This window comes from Dermacentor albipictus, chromosome 1 (genome assembly GCF_038994185.2).
Source record: "Dermacentor albipictus isolate Rhodes 1998 colony chromosome 1, USDA_Dalb.pri_finalv2, whole genome shotgun sequence".
Taxonomy (NCBI): domain Eukaryota; kingdom Metazoa; phylum Arthropoda; class Arachnida; order Ixodida; family Ixodidae; genus Dermacentor; species Dermacentor albipictus.
This window is the reverse complement of record NC_091821.1, coordinates 253779542-253802910: the sequence shown is the minus strand read 5'-3', so window position 1 is coordinate 253802910 and position 23369 is coordinate 253779542. Positions and strand designations below refer to the sequence as shown.

Sequence of the window (23369 nt, the reverse complement as noted above, 5' to 3'; positions counted from 1 at the left end):
TTACGCTACAAGTGTTCGTAAGAGCGGATGTCAGCCAACCGTGATGTTGGACATCTTAGCGAACACAGCCGGCCCATGACAAACCGCACACAAGAACGTCAAACTGCGTGAATTCGGTGCCTGTTCGATATTCGAAGAGGTCGGGTAGGCTAATGCACGAGTGCTGCTTCAAGTATTGTTTGCCTTCAGCGTAGCTTTGAAACTCTATGGTACGAGTCTTATTTCTATTAGATGCAGCTATTGGGAATCATATCGTCTAAAAAGGGCGTCATGCAGCTACTCTTCCTCTATGAAAAAGAAAAAAAAAGCGCACAAGGAACATTCGCAATGCTTGCATATGTTCACTGATCGCAAACGGTCTTCCCGGGACCTCTCAGCAGGTAAAACATAATTTCATGCCTGTTTATCATGTCTTGCTTTTCTTAGTTAATTTGGTTTAATGAAGCAGTCTACGGGCCTGACGACCCAGTAAAACCTGTCGGCGTCAAACGCTCGGCAGCCTAGGAACAACTTGGTGGCAGGCCTTCAGGTGTGCCGGCCCATCGGCGTGACGAGGAGGCTCGTCGGCCGTTTCCCGTTTGCCATCTTGCCGGCCGCGCAGTGCACCCCTAATTAGTTGCGAAGCAGAGCGGGCACCGGATTTCCCTGCCTCAGGCAAGCCGCCTTTGCCCTCCTCCAAGTACGCGGGGGGAAAGGGCAAGGCTGCAGGTTGTTACACGGGAGCAAAGCACAGCCGACGAACTGACGACGTCGCAGCGCTGCCGTACTCGGCGCGGGATATTGCGCGATTAATAAATTGAAACGTTCACCAGCCCTGCGTGCCGCACGGCTTTCGGCGTGCACGGGGACCCTCGTGCTGTTTGAAGTCCCGCCCATCCTCCCCGCTCACCCTTTGCCCACATGAATGACAAGATTGATCGGCTTCGCTCTCTCCCTTACTGAAACGCTCCTCGGTATCTATCTCTGTCAGAACAAGCTCATGAATTGGGGTATCACCGCCTCCTTCGAAGATCCTGGCGTTCCGCGTGACCATATTTTTCGCGGTGCGTCACGCATCCTTCTTCCCCGCGGGTGACGACAAGAAAAGAAAGTGAGGAGCTTTCTTACTTGAGAAGAAACTTAGAAGAGGAAGATTAATGCTTAAAAGCAAATGTGCGAGCGCCTATGCTAATGGGCATATTGTTACACACAACAATAAGTAAACACCTTTGGAGAGCAAGAAAACTTTGCGAAGTATAGAGAAAGAAAAAACTAAAAAAAAACTAAGGGTTACAAATGGGAATTTCCTCCTGGAGTTATACCGGTGCAAAGTTATTGCCAGAGGCACATGGAGAGCGCCGCTTTATTAATGCGCAAATATATACCCTGTACACAGACGATTACCAGCGCTGTTACAACGCCCACATGCCGCTCTTGAGAAAGAGGGAGCGGATCTACCGCCGGAGGTCACCCACAAATGCTGATTAAGGCCGCCGCGCCCGCTAGATGCAAAACTCGGCGCGCTATATTGCTTTAGTCTTTCTTTCTGGAACGGATCACTGAAGCACCTTTCATGTTATAGTAGTTCAAAGAACGAGTAAGTCCCTCTGCGGAAACGAAAAGCTTCTCATTATGCTGAGGAGAAGGCACACCGAAGCAAAGACTGAGAGGACGAGAGGACAGGACTCTTTCTAACACGTACGAAGCCTTCTCAATGGCAGCCATTTCCTTTAATCGAGCCTAGGGCAGACTTTTGCACTATCGAATTATAGCGAATGTGCAATGGATTGAACTGGAAATGTACGCACCTAGCGACAACTTCGAAAGAGGCTTTTTCATCAGACCCTGTGGCTCTTTCTACGGGAGAGAAATAAAAGAAGCAGGGAGGCGTATTAGGCTGGTGTAATGGGCACCCCATTAGCTTATTACCATAGATACGTGGAGTCAGGAGTCATAACAGAGATATTTGTTGAAGGAATATCCTTACAGACGCTTAACCGCGAAAGGCAAACAGGCGGCTGCCTGACGAAGTTGATTAGCTCATTAAGAGAATCTGTTCTTGTTGGAAGGAAGGGGAAAGAAAACGGAGTCATCGTAATGAGCTCATCAAGTCTGTTCGAAAGGAAGTCAAAGAAAATTGTGCGTGTAAAACGAGAAGCCTGGAAGGTGCGCGCAGATAATTTTTACTGGTCCGTCGACAAACAGGCAGGGGTGGAGTAGAAGACTATAAGAAATAAACGAGAGCTCCGCAGGAACACTGCGATCCCCTTAATACGTTGTTCGTCCTTTTTCCTATGCTTTCCGTGGGTTCAAATAATCCACCTCGAAGACGGCGAACGCCCACACAGCACCGAAGACGCCAGCGAGCACGAGGGGGCGTGACGCTCAATATCTAATGCATATCAGGGACGCTAATGGAATGGAGATGGATGAGGAACTGAAATCGCGGCACTGAGCTTGTAACAAGGGCCGAGCACTAATTCGAGTCCCCGCATACTGCGGGTCTTTTATACTCCGGTGAGCTCGCTTGGTGGCTGGTCTTTCAATGTTATTATACGTAAGATGAAAAGACCAACGGGGCGCCCTGTGGCCCCTCTTCTTTTTCGTAAGAATGCTCCTCCTTGCGAGCATATGCGCACAGATTAGAGGAATCGGGGCTTTGCGAGAATATGAGCGAACGCAGTGGCGCAGGGAGAATACAAGGCCCGGTCGTCTGCAAGAATAATTTCGCTCGGGTCGTAACATTGTTGCGAGAGGCACGTGTCGCCTGTCGGCACTAAAACGCGTGCTGTACGCCCTCTTTACGAGACATCAGTCGCGGATTCTGGTTACATTAACGGAGTCTGCGGCGCCGAAGTTTGCGCAAGGTACACTAGGCAAGCACGCAAGGCTCAAGGTTAAACTGCACCGTCGCTGCTGACCTCTCAGATTTGTTTTCGATGCAGTTTTAGTACTCGTTAAGGGAGAGGGTCGAGTTCCATCCAGTTGTAGTCCTACGTAAGTGCGCAACGCGGTTTCGCGGGTGCCTTGTCTCCTCATCGTTTCGTTCGCTTTCAGGATGGCCTGGCAAACGAGCTTCATATTCAACCACTAAACGCAAGGAAAGTTATTTTGAATAATTTACAATGACCGAAGAATGAATAAACATGCCCGATCTTTCATGCAAAAAAGAAAAGCACCGGAAAATTGCTGCCAGATCGTCCACAGACATTTTAACACGTGTGGGTAGTGTAACAGTTTCCAGAACGAAGAGCCACTACTCATAATTTCTTTGAAAGCGATTGCAGTCAAATGATCATGGGAATGAAAAAGCGAGTGATACAGGTCACTAGAGTGGGACGTGACAATTGAAGACAAAGTTAAAGGCGAGAAAAAATGTTTGCTCTCGGAAAAAAAAAATAAGCCAACCCCACACAGATATGCGTCGAAACTGCTATGCGAATTTGAATTCACCGTGATAATTTGTCCTTAAGAGTGGCGTTTCGCTACCCAAACGAGCGCATGACAATAAACAGCGTGAAGGCGATAAGCCCCACAACGCACAGGGCCACTTCACTACTTGTCAGAAATGCGACACAGTCGGTATTTGTAATAGTAATTTCGGGGAAATCAACTGGAAGCGTTATTACTTGAGTTTTTTTTCCCGTACCATGGCCACCTAGTTCTATTTTTCCAATCTCGCCATCAAAAGAGTAAGGCGCAATAAGCAGTAAAGTTTCATGGTCACGTACTTCAATAATGACTTGAAATTGAACGGCCAGATTTCGCGTGAGAGATTTCTGCAAAAAGGAACAAAAGGAAAAAAGAACCGAAATGATGCGAGGCTAGAGCATGTTTGACGAAATAATCGAAGGAGCAGTGAGACGTGAAGAGCGGATCTGATGGCATGGATCATTGTTTCCCAAAGCCTAGAGGGCAAGAGGCTGCAACGCGACCCCCCCTCTCTCTCTCCCCTCCCATCCTACCGCTTACGTCAGAAAAAGGCTTTTCGATTTCAAAGCATGAGCAATAATAGAAAAACACGACAGAATTTACGACAATATTTCATTCAGCCGATGAAAACGCGCTGCCACGCTGCGAAAGGCGAGTCAACACCAATTATTGTTTCTTTTTTTTCTGTCTTTTAAGATAATGTGATCACATTTGTTAAAGCAGTTTCCGAAATTGAGTGCCCAGTTTGGGCACTGCTGCTACCATACTGTCGTCTAGCTTTTAATCGGCGACTCGCACATGACTGTGAACAACATCGCCTGGATCTGCTGGCCGGTTGTTTAAGTTTCAAACCTTGCGGCTCGCTACTTGAGCAAGCAGCTGGCATTTTTAATATGAAGTAACGCAGCATCCATCTCCATCTCCCATCGCTGTTTTGGTCATTCCTGGAGAAATCCCTTGTGGCGCTCGAACAACACCGAAATGTTCATGTTGCCTGGGGGTAAAACACGTTACATTCTAAATTACGTATTGCGACTGTGTGTGTATGTGTGTGTGCGCGTGCGTGCGTGCGTGTGTGTGTGTGTGTGTGTGTGTGTGTGTGTGTGTGTGTGTGTGTGTGTGTGTGTGTGTGTGTGTGTGTGTGTGTGTGTGTGCGCGTGTGTTCAAATAAATATGAATAGGTATCGCACTTCAGTAAAAATTCACTAGAAAGATCCACACCTAGGTTGCATTCTTATGTACTACTCACTAAGGACAAAGATAATATTTATTTCGTTTGAAATTAATGAGCTAACGAAGCTGCTTCACTCTTACATAAAGGAAGCGCTGCCATCATCCTACCTTGTCTGGTTCACGGGGAAGCAATGAGAAGCGCAAACAATGCAATCGCGCATAGACGCGCGATGCAGCTAAAGGGTGCCAGAAAGAACTAGACGCACGCTCGTCGGAAAAACGCTTTCGCGTGGCGGCCCCCTTTCCGCTTAGTAACAGAATGAAAGGTCTGTCTTGTCTAATCATCGTGTAAATAAACGATTGCCGTTCGTGGAAGAGGGATATGGAGTGCTAGAGAGGGGCCCGCTCGATGCATTGTTTATACTCCCCGGAGAACTTCCTCAGGTTCGGGCGACCTCTCAGCGCCCCATCCGAGAGAAACAGATTTATATACGCGGCCTGTCTGCGGCAGAGAGTCGGGCAGTGAGAGCGACGACGCGGCGGAGGGCGCGCAGCAGCCGGCGTAAACGTGCGCCCGCTTCGTGCGGCAGCAGCAAACTCCGCGGTTACACTGGCTCCGCTATGATCCTTTCTTGCCGCGCGTGTATCGCTTGCGATGAGTGGCGCCAGGTGGTGGCTCGTTCAAGCCGCGCCACAGAGCCGAGCCCGCAGCCTGAGGAAAGTTTGGCAGCTTGCCGAGTGGCCCGAGAGAAGTTGGTCACACTCGACATGCCTCATATGTACAACACTCGGAGCATGTACCGAGATTTATCGAGCACATTTTCGGCGCGAAGGTCGTCGCTGCGGTGCTAGCGCGAGCGGTCAAGTGGAGCAGACGTTCGCTTGCAGTTGAGCCTAGGAGGGAGCATGCCAGGCAAGGAACATCTGCCGATGGCGGCGCCGGTGGCCCGACGAACTGCTTCTTTTTTGCGGCCTCTTACAGCGCCATACTGCCCCGCTCTTGTCGACAGTTAACGCACGTGCGTGCAATTGCAAGTTGCCCCTCGATGTACACAGCCCCACAGCGCCGTGTTTGACGTGCGACTCTTCCGGGCGTCGCATCAGGACACATGCACGCATGAGCGTGATGTTGTGTTGGCTTTCGCTTAACTGTGGCTACACTGTATATCTCACGAAAGCAGTGCAACGTTGTCGAGAAAACTAGAGCCGGCGTCGATCGCCCAGTGAGTGGCCGAATTCACTAGGCCATGCACACATAAGAAGGATGCCTGCCTGTCCGATTTGTGGGGTATCGTAATTGGCGAGTGGGAGAATTTCATAACTTTTCATACGAGTGAACAGCTTTGGGAATCAGCCATCTTATCGGCTCACTCCAGCTCCAGTGCTTTGTGAGATTGTGTAGGTCGCAAATGCGCACGACGTGTATTTCTTGCTTCGGTTTCTCCATCACTTCCTTCTGTATATGTCGCGCCCATTGAAAAATCCAGCTACTACCATATATATATATATATATATATATATATATATATATATATATATATATATATATATATATATATATATATATATATATATATATATATATATGGGTCATTCCATCTCAAGTGTGCTCGGTGTTTTATCGACCATCTGCGATTCTGCTGAAAAAAATCATACTGGTTTACCTCAAAGTGCGAAGTAATTATTCAAGCGATTTTTCTTGAAAAAAAATTTTCTAATGCCCTGAGGACGCTTTGAAGGTTGCACGCACAAGTGAAACTATGCCAGGTAGAAAAATTTCTACAGAGTTATTGCTTTGACCTGCTACTGCGAATATTTTTTTAAATAGTCGCCAGATGGTGCTCTTTCGTGGCTATTGTCGTTTATTACTTTTTGTTTTAATTTACATAATTTTTAGCCGTAAGAAAAAGTCGACAATTGCCCCTTTTTTAACATTTTTTATAAAAGAAAGTAACGTTTCCATGAGGAATATATTCACAATAGGGACTTGGTATGTGTGTATACTAGATGATAAAAATATTCGTATAAGAAATAAAGCCTAAACTTTTGCTTAATGTCATGGTAAATATGAAAAAAATTACGTTCTGACTCAATATGTGGCTTCATTTTCACTATGTAGCGTTCCAAGTAAAAATATGGCATAGTCGGCATTGCATAGTATGCTTTACTGTCTATCTATGTACAAAGATTCAAAAGATTAAATTTTGTTTTAAGCGAGAAAAAAATTTTTGAACTGCACCATCACAAGGTTGCGTGGAGCATCTCTTTGCTTCGCCTTCACTGCATAGCACGTCGGTCGGTGTTTCACTCTCGCTCATATTACGTGCTTCTTCTTTTTATTTTTGAAGACAAGGTCTTCTTTGGCGACTTCAGGTTGATTTGCGGTTCGTGGGGACTGAGTTTCTGGCCATTGTCATCTTGTAAGATTAGATACTTGCAGGCCTTCTAGTGCACGTAGGACAAGAAATAGGCGTCTGAGTTAAGCTTGGAACGAAAAAGATGCAGAAAGTTAGTGTGCTACTATATACGGAGAAGTTATAACGCGTAATTCTTAAAAAATACGGCGCAATAAATTCGATCAACATGCCACCAGTCACTAAAAACGCGCCAGAACAGGAACCAGAACTGTGGCTTTATTCAACGAACAGGCGATTTGTGGCGTTCTGCTAAACCTAAAACAACGAAAAAGGCCACTGGCCGGCTTGATACCTAGAATGTCTGCGAAGCGGCTTTAAATGTGTGGTTGGAACACGTATTCGTATCGTAAACGCGTCCCGCGATGCCACCCACCGAGGGTGGGAAAGCGACGTCAAGACGACGGGAGGAGCGTGCATTACGAGCAGACAATAGGTGTGTCGTCTGTTACTGCTCCTCTTTATCCCAGGCAAAGCTACAGCTGTCCCAGAAGCAAACCGGCGTTCATGTTTACAGTTTCTTTCCGATGATCGAGGTGTGAAGAAAATATATCAAGTCGACAGACTGGACGACAGTTTTGGTGCGTCTTCAGCATCTGAGAATTCAGGTACATGGATTTGCGTAATAATTCATGGCACGTTTAAACTATACGATGTCTCTAGTTCATGTATTTCCTCTCCAGGACAAGGGGTGATTTTAACGCCATTGTGTTGCCGGATGCATATAAAAATGCATCTTTTTCGTTCCAAGCTTAACTCAGACGCCTATTTCTTGTCCTACGTGCACTAGAAGGCCTGCAAGTATCTAATCTTACAAGATGACAATGGCCAGAAACTCAGTCCCCACGAACCGCAAATCAACCTGAAGTCGCCAAAGAAGACCTTGTCTTCAAAAAGAAAAAGAAGAAGCACGTAATATGAGCGAGAGTGAAACACCGACCGACGTGCTATGCAGTGAAGGCGAAGCAAAGAGATGCTCCACGCAACCTTGTGATTGTGCAGTTCAAAAATTTTTTTCTCGCTTAAAACAAAATTTAATCTTTTGAATCTTTGTACATAGATAGACAGTAAAGTATACTATGCAATGCCGACTATGCCATATTTTTACTTGGAACGCTACATTGTGAAAATGAAGCCACAAATTGAGTCAGAACGTAATTTTTTTCATATTTACCATGACATTAGGCAAAAGTTTAGGCTTTATTTCTTATACGAATATTTTTATCATCTAGTATACACACATACCAAGCCCCTATTGTGAATATATTCCTCATGGAAACGTCACTTTCTTTTATAAAAAATGTTAAAAAAGGGGCAATTGTCGACTTTTCCTTACGGCTAAAAATTATGTAAATTAAAACAAAAAGTAATAAACGACAATAGTCACGAAAGAGCACCGTCTGGCGACTATTTAAAAAAATATTCGCAGTAACAGGTCAAAGCAATAACTTTGTAGAAATTTTTCTACCTGGTATAGTTTCACTTGTGTGCGCAACCTTCAAAGCGTCCTCAGGGCATGAGAAATTTTTTTTTCAAGAAAAATCGCTTGAATAATTACTTCGCACTTTGAGGTAAACCAGTATGATTTTTTTCAGCAGAATCGCAGATGGTCGATAAAACACCGAGTACACTTGAGATGGAATGACCCATATATATATATATATATATATATATATATATATATATATATATATATATATATATATATATATAGGAGTGCTTGTTCTTCTGCTCGTTCTGTTTCTCTCTTTCTTATGTAGACTCTCTATTGAAAGTTTAGAGACAATCACAAAATGTTTTTCTATCTTTTATAATTAACCTATCCTAACCCATTCACAGCTTTTTCGTACACGCCATAGCGATAAGCTTAAGGCTGATTTGCGAATACGGCACACCTCCACTGGCCTACAAGTTACTCGACAACACCTTTCTGGCTCCATTACGATTTTTCTCTATATATGTGCCGGTCTCCAAATTATGGTATCTGTACTTTTCCGGTGCCACGTAGCGCGTCAATTGGCACAGCTCAGCCGATGTCACTTTGACACGAGCGCCTAATGCGACTTGAGATGGGGCGCTCGAGCTGCGAGTTGCGAAAAGTAAGCTCGACAAAACGCGCAAATGTTAATCGGCACGAAAACTGGAATGCTTTATTGTTAGACTCTCTTGCAACACGAGAGAACTCACTAGCTTACAACACGTTATTTTTCAAAAGTATGCAGGAACAAAAGCGTACTAAGCTACTGGACCACGGTAACGTTGAAATGGTGAAATACAAGGTCTAAAAAATTGGCCCTGACTTGCCGTTGGAAATGTCGGGCTGAGTTCACACTATAAGTACTTTGCTTGTATATACGCTTCGTGATTAGCCCGTAGTCTAGTGTTGGGCATTGACATAATTTGAGGGTGACGACGCGAAGGTTTAGCGAAATTTCAAACCGCTTTTACGCAAGAGCCGTATTGCGAAACCTCGCTCCTCGGTTGTAAGCCATTTCAGAGTATTGAACATTTCCAAACCAATGTTTACGACTTTGGAGCGAGCGACGTATACGTACGGGGCGTTAATTCGAAAGGCTATCACGCAATTCCAGTCGCAAGAACACGCCCTCGAGGCTACAGGGTATGGCCGCAGAAGTGCCGCAGTGACGCCCACTTCGCCAAGGGACACCGCCATCACCCGCTGTGCAACGCTGTTCGCGGCCGTGCGCTGCTGCGGGCCCGCCGCTCGTCAACTGCGCATCATCCGGGGTCCGGTCATGCGCGCCGAGGGGGGCTGCAGGCTGCTCCCTAATTCGTAGCCACGGCTCACTATCCCACAGAAGGTCCTTGAAGGGTCCTCGCCAACATCCCCTCCTCTACCAGAACAAATGTGGACTGCGCACGGCCGCCGTCCCGAGATCTGGCCCCGCGGCAATCAACCCCACCCGCTCAGAGCTGCGCCAATCGATACGGCAACAAATTGTCCCAGGCGCACTGTCAGACACGGGCCACGCTGTAGCGAGCACGACAGTCAAGATCCCACAGTTACAACCGGCTGCTACCTCCCCGCAGGCGCGAGACCGCGCGCTGCAAATTAGCGTTCGCGCCGTGACGCGTTGCCGTGTGACATAACGCGTCTGCCTCAGCTCCTTTCTCATCCCGCGTCTTACTTCGGCGCTGTAGCTATCTTCCTCCTCTCCCCGCTTGCCTCTACGACTACCAGGGATTCTAGCGACCGGCCTGTGATTCACGATGGCATAGAGGGGCCAGACACGTGGCCAGCAGGACGCACGAAGAGCTCCGCAGTCAAGGCAGTCGCTACGATCAGGTCAAACGGGCATCGTCCAGAAAAAGTCGGAACGCCCCGCCGGGGTAATAAATTGGAATTCCGTTCGGGCGTCGCGAGAAATCGTCCGTCTTTGGCCTACAGGGATCGCCGCGCTACTGCTGATGGATGAATTTCGGGAGAGCCCCTTCGTAGCTTGCCTAACAGGATCACTTTTCCAGGCTTCCCTTCCACCACTTTAACTTATAGGCTAGGCACACGATGCCTACAGCGATCCTTTACGAAAACCAAAGAAAATGAGCAAGAAAGTGTGAGAGATTGCGCTAGAAATGGATGCTCTTGGACGGGCTACCAGCTGAGCTCATATCCTACACAGGTTTCCTGGGAACGCCAATTGGAATAGTCTGTCACGTGAAGGAACGCGTCAGCGTCCCAGTACTGCAGCACTTTTTCCTTCTTTTCCTCTAGTTCGTGCTCCTCTTTTATTCTTTGCCTGATTCTTCAAGGGGCTAAGACGGAATGCGGCTGCTCTACTGAAGCACCGTTCGGACCACGTGTATCTCGGAATGAACAAGCACGCGCGGGATCAGTGAAAAAAAAAAATATCAGTATTTAAGGACGAGTTTCAAACACCTGCGCGCTACAGGCCTGATAATATGCACTAGTACGGCATTCACGCTATATAATGTCTGCATATAACAAATCAGAGTTCCGGAAATATTCTACTAGCCACGCGACGAGAAAATATTTATTCGACAGCTTTCCCCTCCCTCACGCCCTTCGCCCCCCCCCCACACACACGCACAGCACGCGCACGCACACACACCTTTTCACGAAAAAGTTCTTACGTTGGAATTTTCCGTAACAGGAGGGGTGAGCCAAGTGTGATGTTCGATAGTGTCAACTTGTCTGACTTTCATGTACGTAGCCAATGCATTTGGTCCTCCGATGCAAAGCTGAACGCAATTTTCCAATTCACAAATATTTTTTGTTACACTTCTACCTCTTCGCTAATTGCATTATTTCATGGTTAGCATTTTTTTTGAACAGTCGAATGGCAACGAATTGCACGCAGTGAATCTTAGTTGTAGTGAAATATGATTTATTCTTCACTATAAGAATTCACTGGGAGTTTGCAAAAGAACTAGATGAGTGCATACTAACGCAACATGTTTGACACCTCAAGTGAAGTGCACAAGAGATAGATAGATAGATAGATAGATAGATTGATAGATAGATAGATAGATAGATAGATAGATAGATAGATAGATAGATAGATAGATAGATAGATAGATAGATAGATAGATAGATAGATAGATAGATAGATAGATAGATAGATAGATAGATAGATAGATAGATAGATAGATAGATAGATAGATAGATAGCGGGGGGGAAAGGCAGGGAGGTCAACCAGACGAGCGCCCGGTTTGCTACCCTACACTGGGGGTAACGCAAAGGGTCGAATAGAAAGAGGGAGAGACGGAGCACTGAGTGCACGTGTTAGGGTGCACAGGGACGCTACAAGCGGTCTCTTAAACCGGTGCGCTTCAAGTACTAGTGCACGAATCGCTTTTTGTGCCAGTGACGGCTGCAGCCATGGTCCGAGTATTTTTAACTCAGAGAACGGTTTCGAGACCAGTCGGTTTAAAGTTTCCCTGAAGTGCACAAAGTACATACTAAAGATGCGGCAGCAACTCAGACGCGTTGGCACAAGTCCAGCTTTTGAAAACCAGACGCTAACAAGTTTACAAGCAAAGGGCCGTGTTAATCGCTCTTACGAACAGATAATACACAGATATGAATATTCCGAATTATGGAATGGCACTGCTCAAAATATAACACCTTATTCATAATTCCGCGTAATTGTGGCACAAAGCGTGCTGGGTCGATAAAAAGGAATATGGAAGGCATGAAATACTGCCGTTGCCGACCACACATTGAAAGGGCTTAACTAGAAAGTGAATGGTGAAACACTGGTAGTGCAACGTTTATGAGAAGAAAAAAAAATAGAAGAAGAGAATAAGCTACGTGAGTTCTGCAAAAGGTGCAACATATGCGTGTGTAAGTTTCTAAAGAATGCTGTCGTGATTGAAATGCGTGTCGTAGTTTTTTTCCCCTGTTGCCAATAGTTCGGGCACAGTAAGGAACCTGAAGTGCTGCGTAAAGGCCCATAACCAGCTACATGTCGTGCGGACAGCACTGGCATGTCGGTATACTGGAGAGTACGAAGCTTGACACCTGTCAGGAATCCAGCAGCTTTATTGGTTTCTATCCCCCGCGACTCGCTTCTTTCTCGCTTCGCGACTCAACCTCTCTCACGGATCTCCTGCCTGCTAGCGAGTACTGACCCTCAATGCTTCCATGAACGGTGCGTCTATGGCAGCAAGCCTGTTATGAGCTCATCGAATCGCCTGAGTTTAACTATTTGACAACTTACCAATATATGTTTCATAAGTTTTGCTTAGCCGCATCCGGGGCATTTGTTGTATTTGTTTGTGTGAGAGAGAAACAGTTATTTAATAAAGGATCGGCTCCACCGCGGAGAGCTGTCTGCTCTGACACACTTGCAATCAAAGACCGAAAACAGCCACTAATTCACAAGGACGAATCAAATAAAGAAAGCACAGCAACTCTCTGAACCTGAGGGCACACCGTTCGCAGTATGTGCATTCCGCCACTAGAGTCTTGCACACTCCATTCACTCTAGTGTTGGTGATGGCAGTCGTGTGCCATTGATCATTATGCAGATGACTGCCAACCTATCTTCCATGACTCACACTGCTGTGCTGTCACCACAGTCAGTATCATCTTCAACGTGTGAATGTGATTCGTTTCGACCCACTTCCGAAAATCTTCGATCCTCTTTTTTTCCCTCAGGTGGTGGCTCCTGTAGCCTGAGGTGCTAATTTATACCATCTGGAATGTTTGGGAGATTGGTAAAACACGTCAAAATGAGCCCATAGGGGTATGTTCTTTAGACCAACGCGGCCTGCGGTTGTCGGCAGAAGCAGGGCGGAATTCACGATTTCCATTTACGAGAACTCTGCTTTACGTACAAACAACTCTAGCTAATGATAACTGCGATGATTGGCGTGAGGACGTTCATGTGAACTCCTGCTTGCAGCGTACGAACTGATATGTCAGTACGGGCCACCATGGCGCTGAAGATGTATTGTATATCTATCACTAGCCACAAATTCCTGTATGTGACATCATATCATGCTGGTCAAGGCGACCAGAGACTTCATGACACCAAACCAAAAAATAAAAAAAAAGTATGATTTACTTCACACTGCACGCGGTAAACTAAGAAAGAGTAAAATCGCACCGACACAACAGCGCGCTAAGCGTCAGCGGGCTCCACTACTGGGTTGCCGAGGGCGTCTGCTTATGCATGTTTTGTCTATAAAGAGCTAGGGCATACTTTGCCGTCGTACCGGAAAAGAATTCCCATCTTATACGCGCGCCCCTCTGTAAGTGGAAGAAAAGGAAGCAGTCTACTCACTGGTGTACGACAGCGTGTAAGTTCTCAAATAGACGGTCTGGATGTTATAGCACAACGAGACGAAGACGGTGTACTTTTTGCCCTTTTGAACTTCAGGTATGTTTTACAGAAACCTTTGAGACTGTAGCGTCATTTCTTTCGAGCACATGTGCGCCTCTCCCCCTCACCCTTTTTTATCTTCCTTTCTGCCTTTTTGTTTCCCCTACCACCGAGTAGGAAAGCGGATATTCTCGTCCTCTTGATTTCTTACTTCTGGCACTAACAGCTGGCGCATAAAGGTCGATGTCAGCGAAAGGTACTAGTATGTAAAAGGGGAGTAGATGCATGTACAAATATGATGAAATCCGTTAATTGCTATTAATTGGCGCCGTTAAAGAGCACGTTAAGCGTTCCTGATGACAGCGACCACATGATAAAACGCGGTAGGTCTTCCTCAACTGTTGTCAATGTTGCGCCTACTTTCAATACATGACATGAGACGCACATGCGCACACAGAGCCCATACATTGTATCGGAAGAACACCACAAGCACCGAGATATTGAGCAACGTACAAAATGTTACTTATTCTCCTGAGCGTATGAGACAGCCTGTTGGCGAAATAATTTCGGGCGTGACCGCCTTATGGATCGGCCGTACGTACAGAAAACTGGGCCAATATAATTTAAGGATTGATTTCACTCGACTGGCCGATCACGGTGATAACACGGGCTGAGCGCCGCTCTGACCACAGACGAAGTACGAAAAGGAAGCGCAATGAACTGGAATCATTGCGTAGTCCCGGCTCTTCAGTAACTCGGTGCTGCGTTGGACTTGAGGCCCTTATGTGATACACAGCGTCATGTAGTTGGCGATCGTAGACAAATGGTGGCTTAAGCTGTGGGGAAGTGAATACAAAGTTTTGGCCCTTACACTACTCGGAAAGCGATCTCAGGCGCCTGGGTCCATGTCTGGCAACGATCCATTTGAATTTCCACTCTTTTCGTCATTCATCACTGGCTCGTAGGCCTCCTCGCCTGTTATCACGCGCATCGGTTACTCAGCGCGCCGGATAATATGCAATAAATAGAATTGAACTAAAATAATACTTGCGAAATACAGCCCCTGGTCGAGTCATCACTGAGGCCGTAACCGAGAAAGAGCTGTATTTTGCAGTAATTTTCGTCATTTTTCATTCTTCTTACACTTTGTAATTGACCCGTACGAAGCGACGCCCCTGCTATTACCAGGATCGGACATTGGGCAGAGAGAGGATAAGATATGAATTGAACTATAGGAAAAGTGCCTTCACAAAATAAGATCCCAGATCAGGAATAAATGAATTGTGGGCAGAAAAACAGTGTAAGAAGACGGCCCAGTAAACGGCCTTGCCAGCCAGACATGAAGGAAAGGACGCGTCACTTGCAGCTTCACTCAGCAGGAGTGCCGCAGCTCCAACCACCAGAGGCGGCGCTTTAGGCAAGCGAAGGCAGCGCATTATTAGAGCCTCCTCCGTATAGAAGTGGCAGGTGACACGCGGAATGGTTCGTCCTTTTCCCTCCTGCTCCTCATGTCTTCATTATCGGTGACAGCGCGGCAACGAACGCGTACTGCAGGAAGCCGATGCAGGAATGTTATCGCTCGTAAACTGGATGGCAAGTTGACAATAAAAATGGCACCGAACATGGCTCTTGCAAGCGACGAAGAATTGAGCACCTCCCGCTTTGTGAGCCTGCCAGCAGCAGCCCGGAACTGACGGCTCAGTGCACCGCTCCCGCCCTAATATCTCGGCGCCATTGTGCCAGCAGCAGCAACAACTGAATCGAGAACTCAGCGGCGCGTGTGCGAGCCGTTCCTTGCGCCGTGGCCGCGCTCTCGGACCCGCGCGCTTGACCGTGAAGAGCGACGTCCGTGAGACGAGTGGCTCGTGGGACAACGCAATGTCGCTCACAAACAACGGAACATTATTACGCGCACTTTCACATGTCACACGCATAACAACGTTCAGCCATCTGTGTGCAACATGGAGCAAGAGTGTCGACGCCCTCCGTGCCGTGATGGGACCAGCTGTCGCGAATGGGCAGGCACTGCTCGCTACGTGCTTGCCCGGGGGCCAGCCTTCGACGTGAGGGAAAGAACCGGAAAAACTCTCGAATTGCTCTTCCGCGCGCTTGTCGCCATTGAGACAATGCGTGCGCCGCTGTAGCATCCCTGGTTCTTAGCGTAAAAGCACCACTCACGCATCGTAACTCCGGCAAGAAGCCCAGACCTGTGTTGCCTTGAGAAAAATTCGGAGAATAGCCGCCAGTCTTGGACGTGGTATGCTATACAAAAGTTGCAGAGATAACCTGAGCTGAATGTGTTGTTTCGTTTAGGCACTCTTTAACGTGAATTCAGACGACAGGCAGGAATTGCTGATTCCCTTCGATATCGAGCGTGACTTAGCTTAGTGCCATCTAATAACGCTGCCCCAAGAGCGGAAGGGGCTTGCTGTTCCTGGCGAGATGGGCTGCAGTCCAATCACGTCATGCTCCTCTGCGAACTGAACAAGCTGTTCGGCTCGTCGTGTGAACCTTACTTTACTGAGGATCGGTTAGGCATATTGTTCCCGACACAAAATGTCATATCAACAATAACTAGATCAGATCACTGACCTTTGCGTATGCATCGAAGGGAAGCAGAGGCGACGATAGAGCACAGCAGCAGTAACCGTTCTTGAGGAATTGACACCGTGGCTTTGAGATGTACGAGTGCGCCTTACTGCGAAAAGGGCAACTTTCTGGTGGCGCTGAATCGTGTGCCATTTAGTTTACGAGGCGATTATACAGAAATGGCAGTGCTGAGTACAGCCGTTGAGGCCTATTTTTTTTGCGCAGCAAATTGATTTGTCGTGCAGCTGTCTACCTAGTAGGCATATACGTGTAGCACGCTGCCGCGACGAAGATATATTGAAGGCTTTGTAGGAGGATCTGTATGCAACGATCCATTCGTTCACTAAATTTGGTTGTATAAGAAACTACGGGCAGCGGGAAATCGTAGTAGCGAATAAGGTAATAGAAAAGATGCTGATTTTAGGAGCAGCTCTCAATTTACGAGGACTCACTTCTTCTTTACTGGAATGAGTGACACACCTACGTATGTGCTACTCTTCTGGGAGTGAACAGACTATTGAAGACTTCCTGTGCCTTTGTTCCCGTTACGATTTACACCGCCGCTCTTTCAGGAAAGCAAAAATGTGGCTGGGCTCGAGACCGTTATCAGAGAGAACGGTCCTTGGGCTATGGCCGCGTGATTCGTTGGCGCAGAAAGCAACGAAAGCAATACGACAGTTCCGCAAGTCAGCACATCTGTGCGACCATTTATATACACGACGTAAACCTTCACGTGGGCGTGCATTTCTTTCCCTCTTTTCGCCACTTTATGCCCTTCCCCAGGTTCAGGGTAGCACACAAGACTTACGTATCCTCACTGCCGTTTTCCTATTCGATTTCTCTTGAGCCTCAGACCACTCTTTGCGTTATTGTTGATGCACCACTCATTACCGCTAAGGAGTGCTCTCTCTCTCTCTTTGCAGCTGCTGACAAGCACATCAGCTGAACCCAATGCAGTAGTTCCGCTTAGGTCGTGCGGGCGGTGTTGTCCTCGTGGCGCAAAACCCTAGAGCACTCGTCTAGTAAACTAGGAGGTTTAATGCGAGCTGACCGTGATGTCGCCCGTTCCCTTTCTTCTCTCTCTCTTTCGCTCTCATTTTCTTTAGCGACACTGCTACTGCTACTAAGAGGGGTCTTGACAGCCGAAAACATCTGCCCTTTATAAGCACAGTTCACAGGACGCGAACTTCTTCATACTTTGATGAAAAACGCCACCGCTACGTTTCCCCATGTTCGGTAAACCAAGTATAGAGACGATACTTGTCAAAAACCTACGAAGTAAATGCACCTGCCTACAAGTTTCCGTCGAAAGACTTTCTCATATTAACAGTCGACTATGATATGTTCTTTCGTTTTTTTTTTCACTGTACTTTGCCCTAGGCGCAAAGTTAACGATCTCGTTATGCGGCGCCAAACGCAGTCGTGCAGCTGTTCTGCGTTCTGCTGCTCGGAAACTGGCGCAATAAACGTGTTAAATAGTGTGCTCAGTTTCTCCGATGAGACTCTGATGTTCTCATTTAGCGGCGGCTCCATCATAAGACCCCCCCCCCCTTTTTTTTGTTGCTCGTATGTCATTCTCTCTCTCACTGTCCACCTTGTCTTGTGTAGGAATCCAATACTTTACAGTGACGACCTGTTACTAGCATTGGTCTCTAAAAACAAGTTCTGAACCTATCAAGAACGTATTACAAGGACATTTTGTTCGCAATAGCCCAAATGTCGTTGCTGCTCGCTCTAAATGTCCTGCGTTCATCATTGACGCGAAAACATGAAATGGCCCATTGAGCGAAAACGCCAGCGTCTGTCGTTTGCAGCAGCGAAACGGCACCTAAACTCGCAAAACCATTCACTGAGATGCCATGTCGTGAGCGCCTCGATGGAGTTCCCATTGGCAGCGACTCCATGCAGCGAGCAGCGCTTCGACTGAGCAGAGCAGGCGAAAGGGGGGACACGCGCTGCGGCATTAGCGCGCCAGGTGCTGCGTGAGGGGAGAGGGCATCGCCGCGACGGCACGTCACCCTCACTCTCGCTCTTGGCACAAACGCTCCTCACCGGAGCAGAGTGATATCAGGCCTATGCGCTGTGCTTTATGAATAACCTGATGCTATTTGGACAGAAGCCCTGCGTGACGATAGCGGTAACGTCAAAATCACCGCGACTTACTCGGGAGCATCCCCATTAGATTCTATGGCTGTCGGACAAGGTAGCATGATGTCGTGGATCGAAGTGATCACATTCATAGTCTACTCAGCCGTGGATCGAAGTGCATAGCTATTGTGCTGTCTAGGAGGCGCTGGCAGTGCTGTTCAATTGGACGTTAATGCTTTCGCATTCATAACTCATAAGAAGTGCTTGGGTGTCCTCAGATCTTTTTAAACTGATTTTAATATACCCTTCTCTGAATAAAAATCCATATGCCCGATAAAACCCTTGTGGCATTCTATATGACTCACATGATCTTATTGTACTGTCGTTTATAGTGTGTATGGATCACCTTAGTTTTTAATAGAGATATTGAAGTTTTCGTCCTTTAAGGAGCGTCGGACATTTAATTTGTTATTTAAAACGATGCACAGAGAAAATTGCGAAGAGAAAAGCGCTGTCATCGACGTCGCAAAAATTCTGCATCCGCTATATGCTGCATCTAACGGTGAAGCTGCGATAGCTGAAGGCCCGACTGTTTGTTGTAGAAGCGTCGTGAATGCTCAGCAGAAACACAAACCATAGAAAATCACCGCGTAGTGTTTTTCTTTTTTTAAGCATTGCGCTGGCGAACGGATATTACAACAGTGGAGTTGAAATGGGCCACGAGAGGCTGCTGCTTACGAAGCGGAAGTTCCGCACTTTCAGGAAGTTGGAAATGTCATCTGTGCGCTTTCGTTTCCTGTGCGACCGACTTTACACGAAACAAACTTGCTCGAGCTGTATACGGTCGTACTGCCACGTCCGTGTTTCGTCTCGCACGTGTGTTCTTGTACGCCCAACAGAAAGACAAATGTTATGATTACTACGGTGGCTCACTGTCTATGGCATTCTGCTAGGCTGCAATTCTCGTCCACATTCCTGGAGGTGGAATACAAGAACGCTCGCGTACCATGTTTTGTGCATGCATGGTACGCATTAACGTAAAATACATGTTTAACTATAACAATAATTGTTTCGTATTTCTGTCTGCGAACTAAACTTTATTACAGTAATCATCTCTAAATTTTCTGCCTGTTACGCTTGCGATTGGCATATCCAGAAAAAAAGAAAGAACGCAAATAAAAATTATCAAGAAAGTTCAGAGCAAATGCAAATGAATTTCCAGCAATCCAGAGCATTTTATATGTTGGAGAAGTGAAAATCAACAGATGTCTTAATACAAATTAGAGCTCTAGACGCTACTCTATATCTTATATTCAGAAACGTCGGTCAAGGGCATCCCTTTCTTCTGAGTTTAACGCGGCGTTATCTACATTGCCTCTACTACTACTACTACTACATTAAGATGAAGTGCGAAATGCTCGAGGTTGCAGTGACTGTGAAGCCACTAATATAATTCGCCGCAGATGCGCTATCACTCGAATAGGTCAGCAAGACGAAACTAAAGTAGACCGATGGCACATAAGCGCCACTGAGCACAGCAACTCCACTCCTCTAAAGTGTGATCAGGTGCATCGATTCGGTGAATTACGCGTAATAAATCAATTCACCTAACAGGTCCGCGCAATTGCGTTTGTAGATTGCTAAGTAAAGCTGTAGTCTTTTCAAACGATTTGGAAATATATTCTATGTTATACAAGTAGTTTTATTGAGAAAGAAAATTATTTGTGACACAGCAATAATACTCCGCTCAAGCGCAGGCGAGTACATCTGGTACCCCACGACGGGACTATGCCGATACAGCAATGTTGGCGTCAAAAATTTACGGACCGCGGGATCTGCGAGAACACTGCCTTTTTCAGTAGTCTTTGATCGTAGCTAGTAAGAGCGCGACACTATGTTGTTCACATATACTAGTATACAGGCTGGAAAACCGAGTACCGGGCAACGTGCTCAGGCTTTGCAAATATTCAGCTTCTGAGAATTCGCGCACCGCAAACTTTTGACGCCGAAAGTACACGTAGAGTATGGTCAGCTGCGCTGCGCTGGCTATACTCCGCTGCGCTGGCCATAGTCCGACCGAAATTACGGTCAGACTAAATTTTACTTGCTTATAACAAATCAGCCTTAAAGGACACTTTAGAGGGAGTTCTGGATTTTAGTTAGCGATGTTTAAACTGTCTAAAATTGCATACATTTTCAACAGAAGAAATGTCCCTGCGCAATCGAATTCTCATGGTTGCTTCTCACAGCTGCTGGGCAGGCAGAGAAAAGAATTCAGAGACAAAATGATTTGTCCGAAAACAGGTGCGCGAACGCTGAAAAAAAAAATTAACTCGTCTATGCAAGAAGATGTCATGTGCCTGGATGTATCCCGAAAAGCACTCACTGCATGGCGTGAGCCGTCAACATCGTTGACTACCTTTGTTTACCTGCATCGTGGAAGACATTAGAATGCCGACACTCTCACGCCATCATTCTTAATGGCATGCGTGTCAGTGAGCGTGTTCAGATCAATCTGTCAGTCTTTCTTTTTTTATTTCAACGCAGTCGATGTCTGTTTCTTGTGTAAATGTTGCGCATCTCACGCTACGTCAACTCTCAGCACACGTGGCCAACATTGTGACCAGCCCATCTTGCCAGGATTCGCCAAACTAATTTTAGGCTTTTTGTTTAGTCTATTGGAAGAATGGTCGAGGAACAAAATTTGACTCGCGTACATGAATCAAATACTCACAGTGTTAGCAGACAGTAGACACGGGGTTGGTGGTGGGACAGTGGGCTACTGATGTAGACACCATCAACTGCAAGAAAGCAAACCACAAACTTCAATCAGCATGACAGCAGACAAGAAGATTTATACAGGCGTGTGTTCTCCTAGCAAAAAGACAAGCTGGCTTACAGGGCCCGTATTCATAAAAATTCTCTTTCGCAACTGCTATTTGGGCTTGGGCTTCGCAGTGGTGACGCTCTCACTATTTCACCGGTAGCTATCGTGAGCGGCTGTCGCTTGAGCGCCCAATGAGGAAACACCGTTACCAAAAATTAGTTCTATGAATATAAGGTGAAGGGGGGAGAGGCCTAACCCAAACGCCTAACTTTACGAATTTTTATTGTTAATTTGACCTTTTTCGCTATCATTGGCACTCTGTCTCGACATACAACCTGTTACTCGCGAGCTGGTCAATCGCGAAACATTCTTTTGGTGTGTGAATCTTTTTTTTGTTTTGCTACTGTAGATTATGTCTCCATAAAGAGCAGAAACTATCTTTAAGGCACTACTCGCTAGCTTGGCGTTAGAGTGCGAAGAGTTGAAACTCTAAACGCCAACATAAACGTTCTCTAACACGAAGAGAAACAAGTCCTGAAAAAAAGGAAAACGAATTCACGATGCAAGCAAGTTCAGAATTCAAATTAAAGTAGGCGGCACGCTGCATGTGGAAGTGAATATGTGGCTCTTATCATGTCCCCGGCGCAACTGAGTCACCGACGATGATCGGTCATTCTCATTGAATTTATGAGAAATTGTCAAGTGATATCAGTGTGCATCTGGGCTACCCACCACATTAAAGCACCGGAGCCAAGGCAGTCGCTGACTGATCACTCAGCAGAAATTTGAGAACCGGAGGCTTGCGAAAAGCGAAAGAGGCCGGCAGTAAGCATGTCACCAGATAGCTCCCAGCGCAATTCACGACGTCAACAGCAAAAAATTGTCTATCGACTAAAACCACAGTTTTCAGCAACTGCTCTTGTAGCCACTTGAACAGCATGGTGGTGCATATATTTTGCACAATCATTGAATGAAGCAGAAAGTGGTAAAACAGCATAGTTAACCGGAATATCACCACACTGCTTATTATGCAGTAGTTGTCCTTTCATTCACTTTTGTTCGTAGATTACAACTTTCCCAACTTAGGTCACTGGTGGACCCAAAAGAGTAGGCCCTATCTCCGTCTATCCCCATCTCCGCCGGCGACATGCCGGCACTTTAGCGCTGTCAAAACTGAGTGTAGTATAAACCCATCCCCCTTCTTTATTTCCCTAGAGGGTACCTTAGATCCGCCTTTGACTTAAGTTATCACATTCTGGCGTAAAAAAAATTCAAATCACTCGCAATTCGTTTGGCGTTGTTGGATTTTCGTGCTTATACATATAAGAATCGCGTAAGTTGATTATTTTTGGGTGAGTTCCGAGGAGTATATTGATTCTACAATGAAACTTCAGCTTGGCTAAACGTTCAAGTTTCATAATATTGAGAGTAGTACGCTAGAAAACTACTAGCTCTTGGGCTAGTAGGTTTTACATGCTACTTAAGTGAATTAAAGCCGCAGATCCCGTAATCAGACAGCCGGAGTGCTCGTCTCCGTTTTCGTGGTTTTAGTTTTATTACGCTAATATACCAAGGTATTGCTTCAGCACGCAACAAAGCTATATGTGACTCCTCAGCATACAGTAGCAGAGAGCGGGCACACACAAATGATAGAGTTCTGTGAGTAAACATCGCAATGTGCTGTCTATATTTCGGCTTCTTTCTGCAGTTTTGCCGTTCTTCTTCGTGCTTTCAGAAGCAGGTTGACTCCTGTGCTTCGGTCTTCCCCATTCGTAAACCAAACGTGACACATAGTGAGCAACAAACGCGGCCGGCCACGGTACATCAAGAGATATCCACCAGAAATTGATGTGTTCGTAAGACCATATCTCAAACGTCTGCTGCAACACCACCTGACTCGCTGTTCGTGTGGTCACACAGTACTTTTTAACAACGCGACCCATCCCTGAACGAAACGGAGCGGTAGGTGACAAAGTATGTAACATATGAACGTTCTAACCATTAAATTTTGTTAAAATTATGCGCACATTATTTATAAATATGTTTCTGTCCTGTCAT

The 23369-nt window shown here is 46.4% G+C and overlaps 1 protein-coding gene across 4 annotated transcripts in view; it reads right to left on the bottom strand.

Moving 5' to 3' along the window:
* The window catches only part of cpx (synaptic transmission protein complexin), a 428390-nt gene that overhangs the window by 295214 nt on the left and 109807 nt on the right, over positions 1–23369 (bottom strand). For all 4 annotated transcript variants that reach the window (XM_065431135.1, XM_065431137.1, XM_065431122.1 and 1 more), the window contains exon 2: positions 21219–21285. Coding sequence is in view for 2 of the 4 variants with exons in the window: in XM_065431122.1 (XP_065287194.1) it covers positions 21219–21285 (67 nt within the window). In the remaining 2 variants the exon portion in view is untranslated. The remainder of the gene's footprint in view (positions 1–21218; positions 21286–23369) is intronic.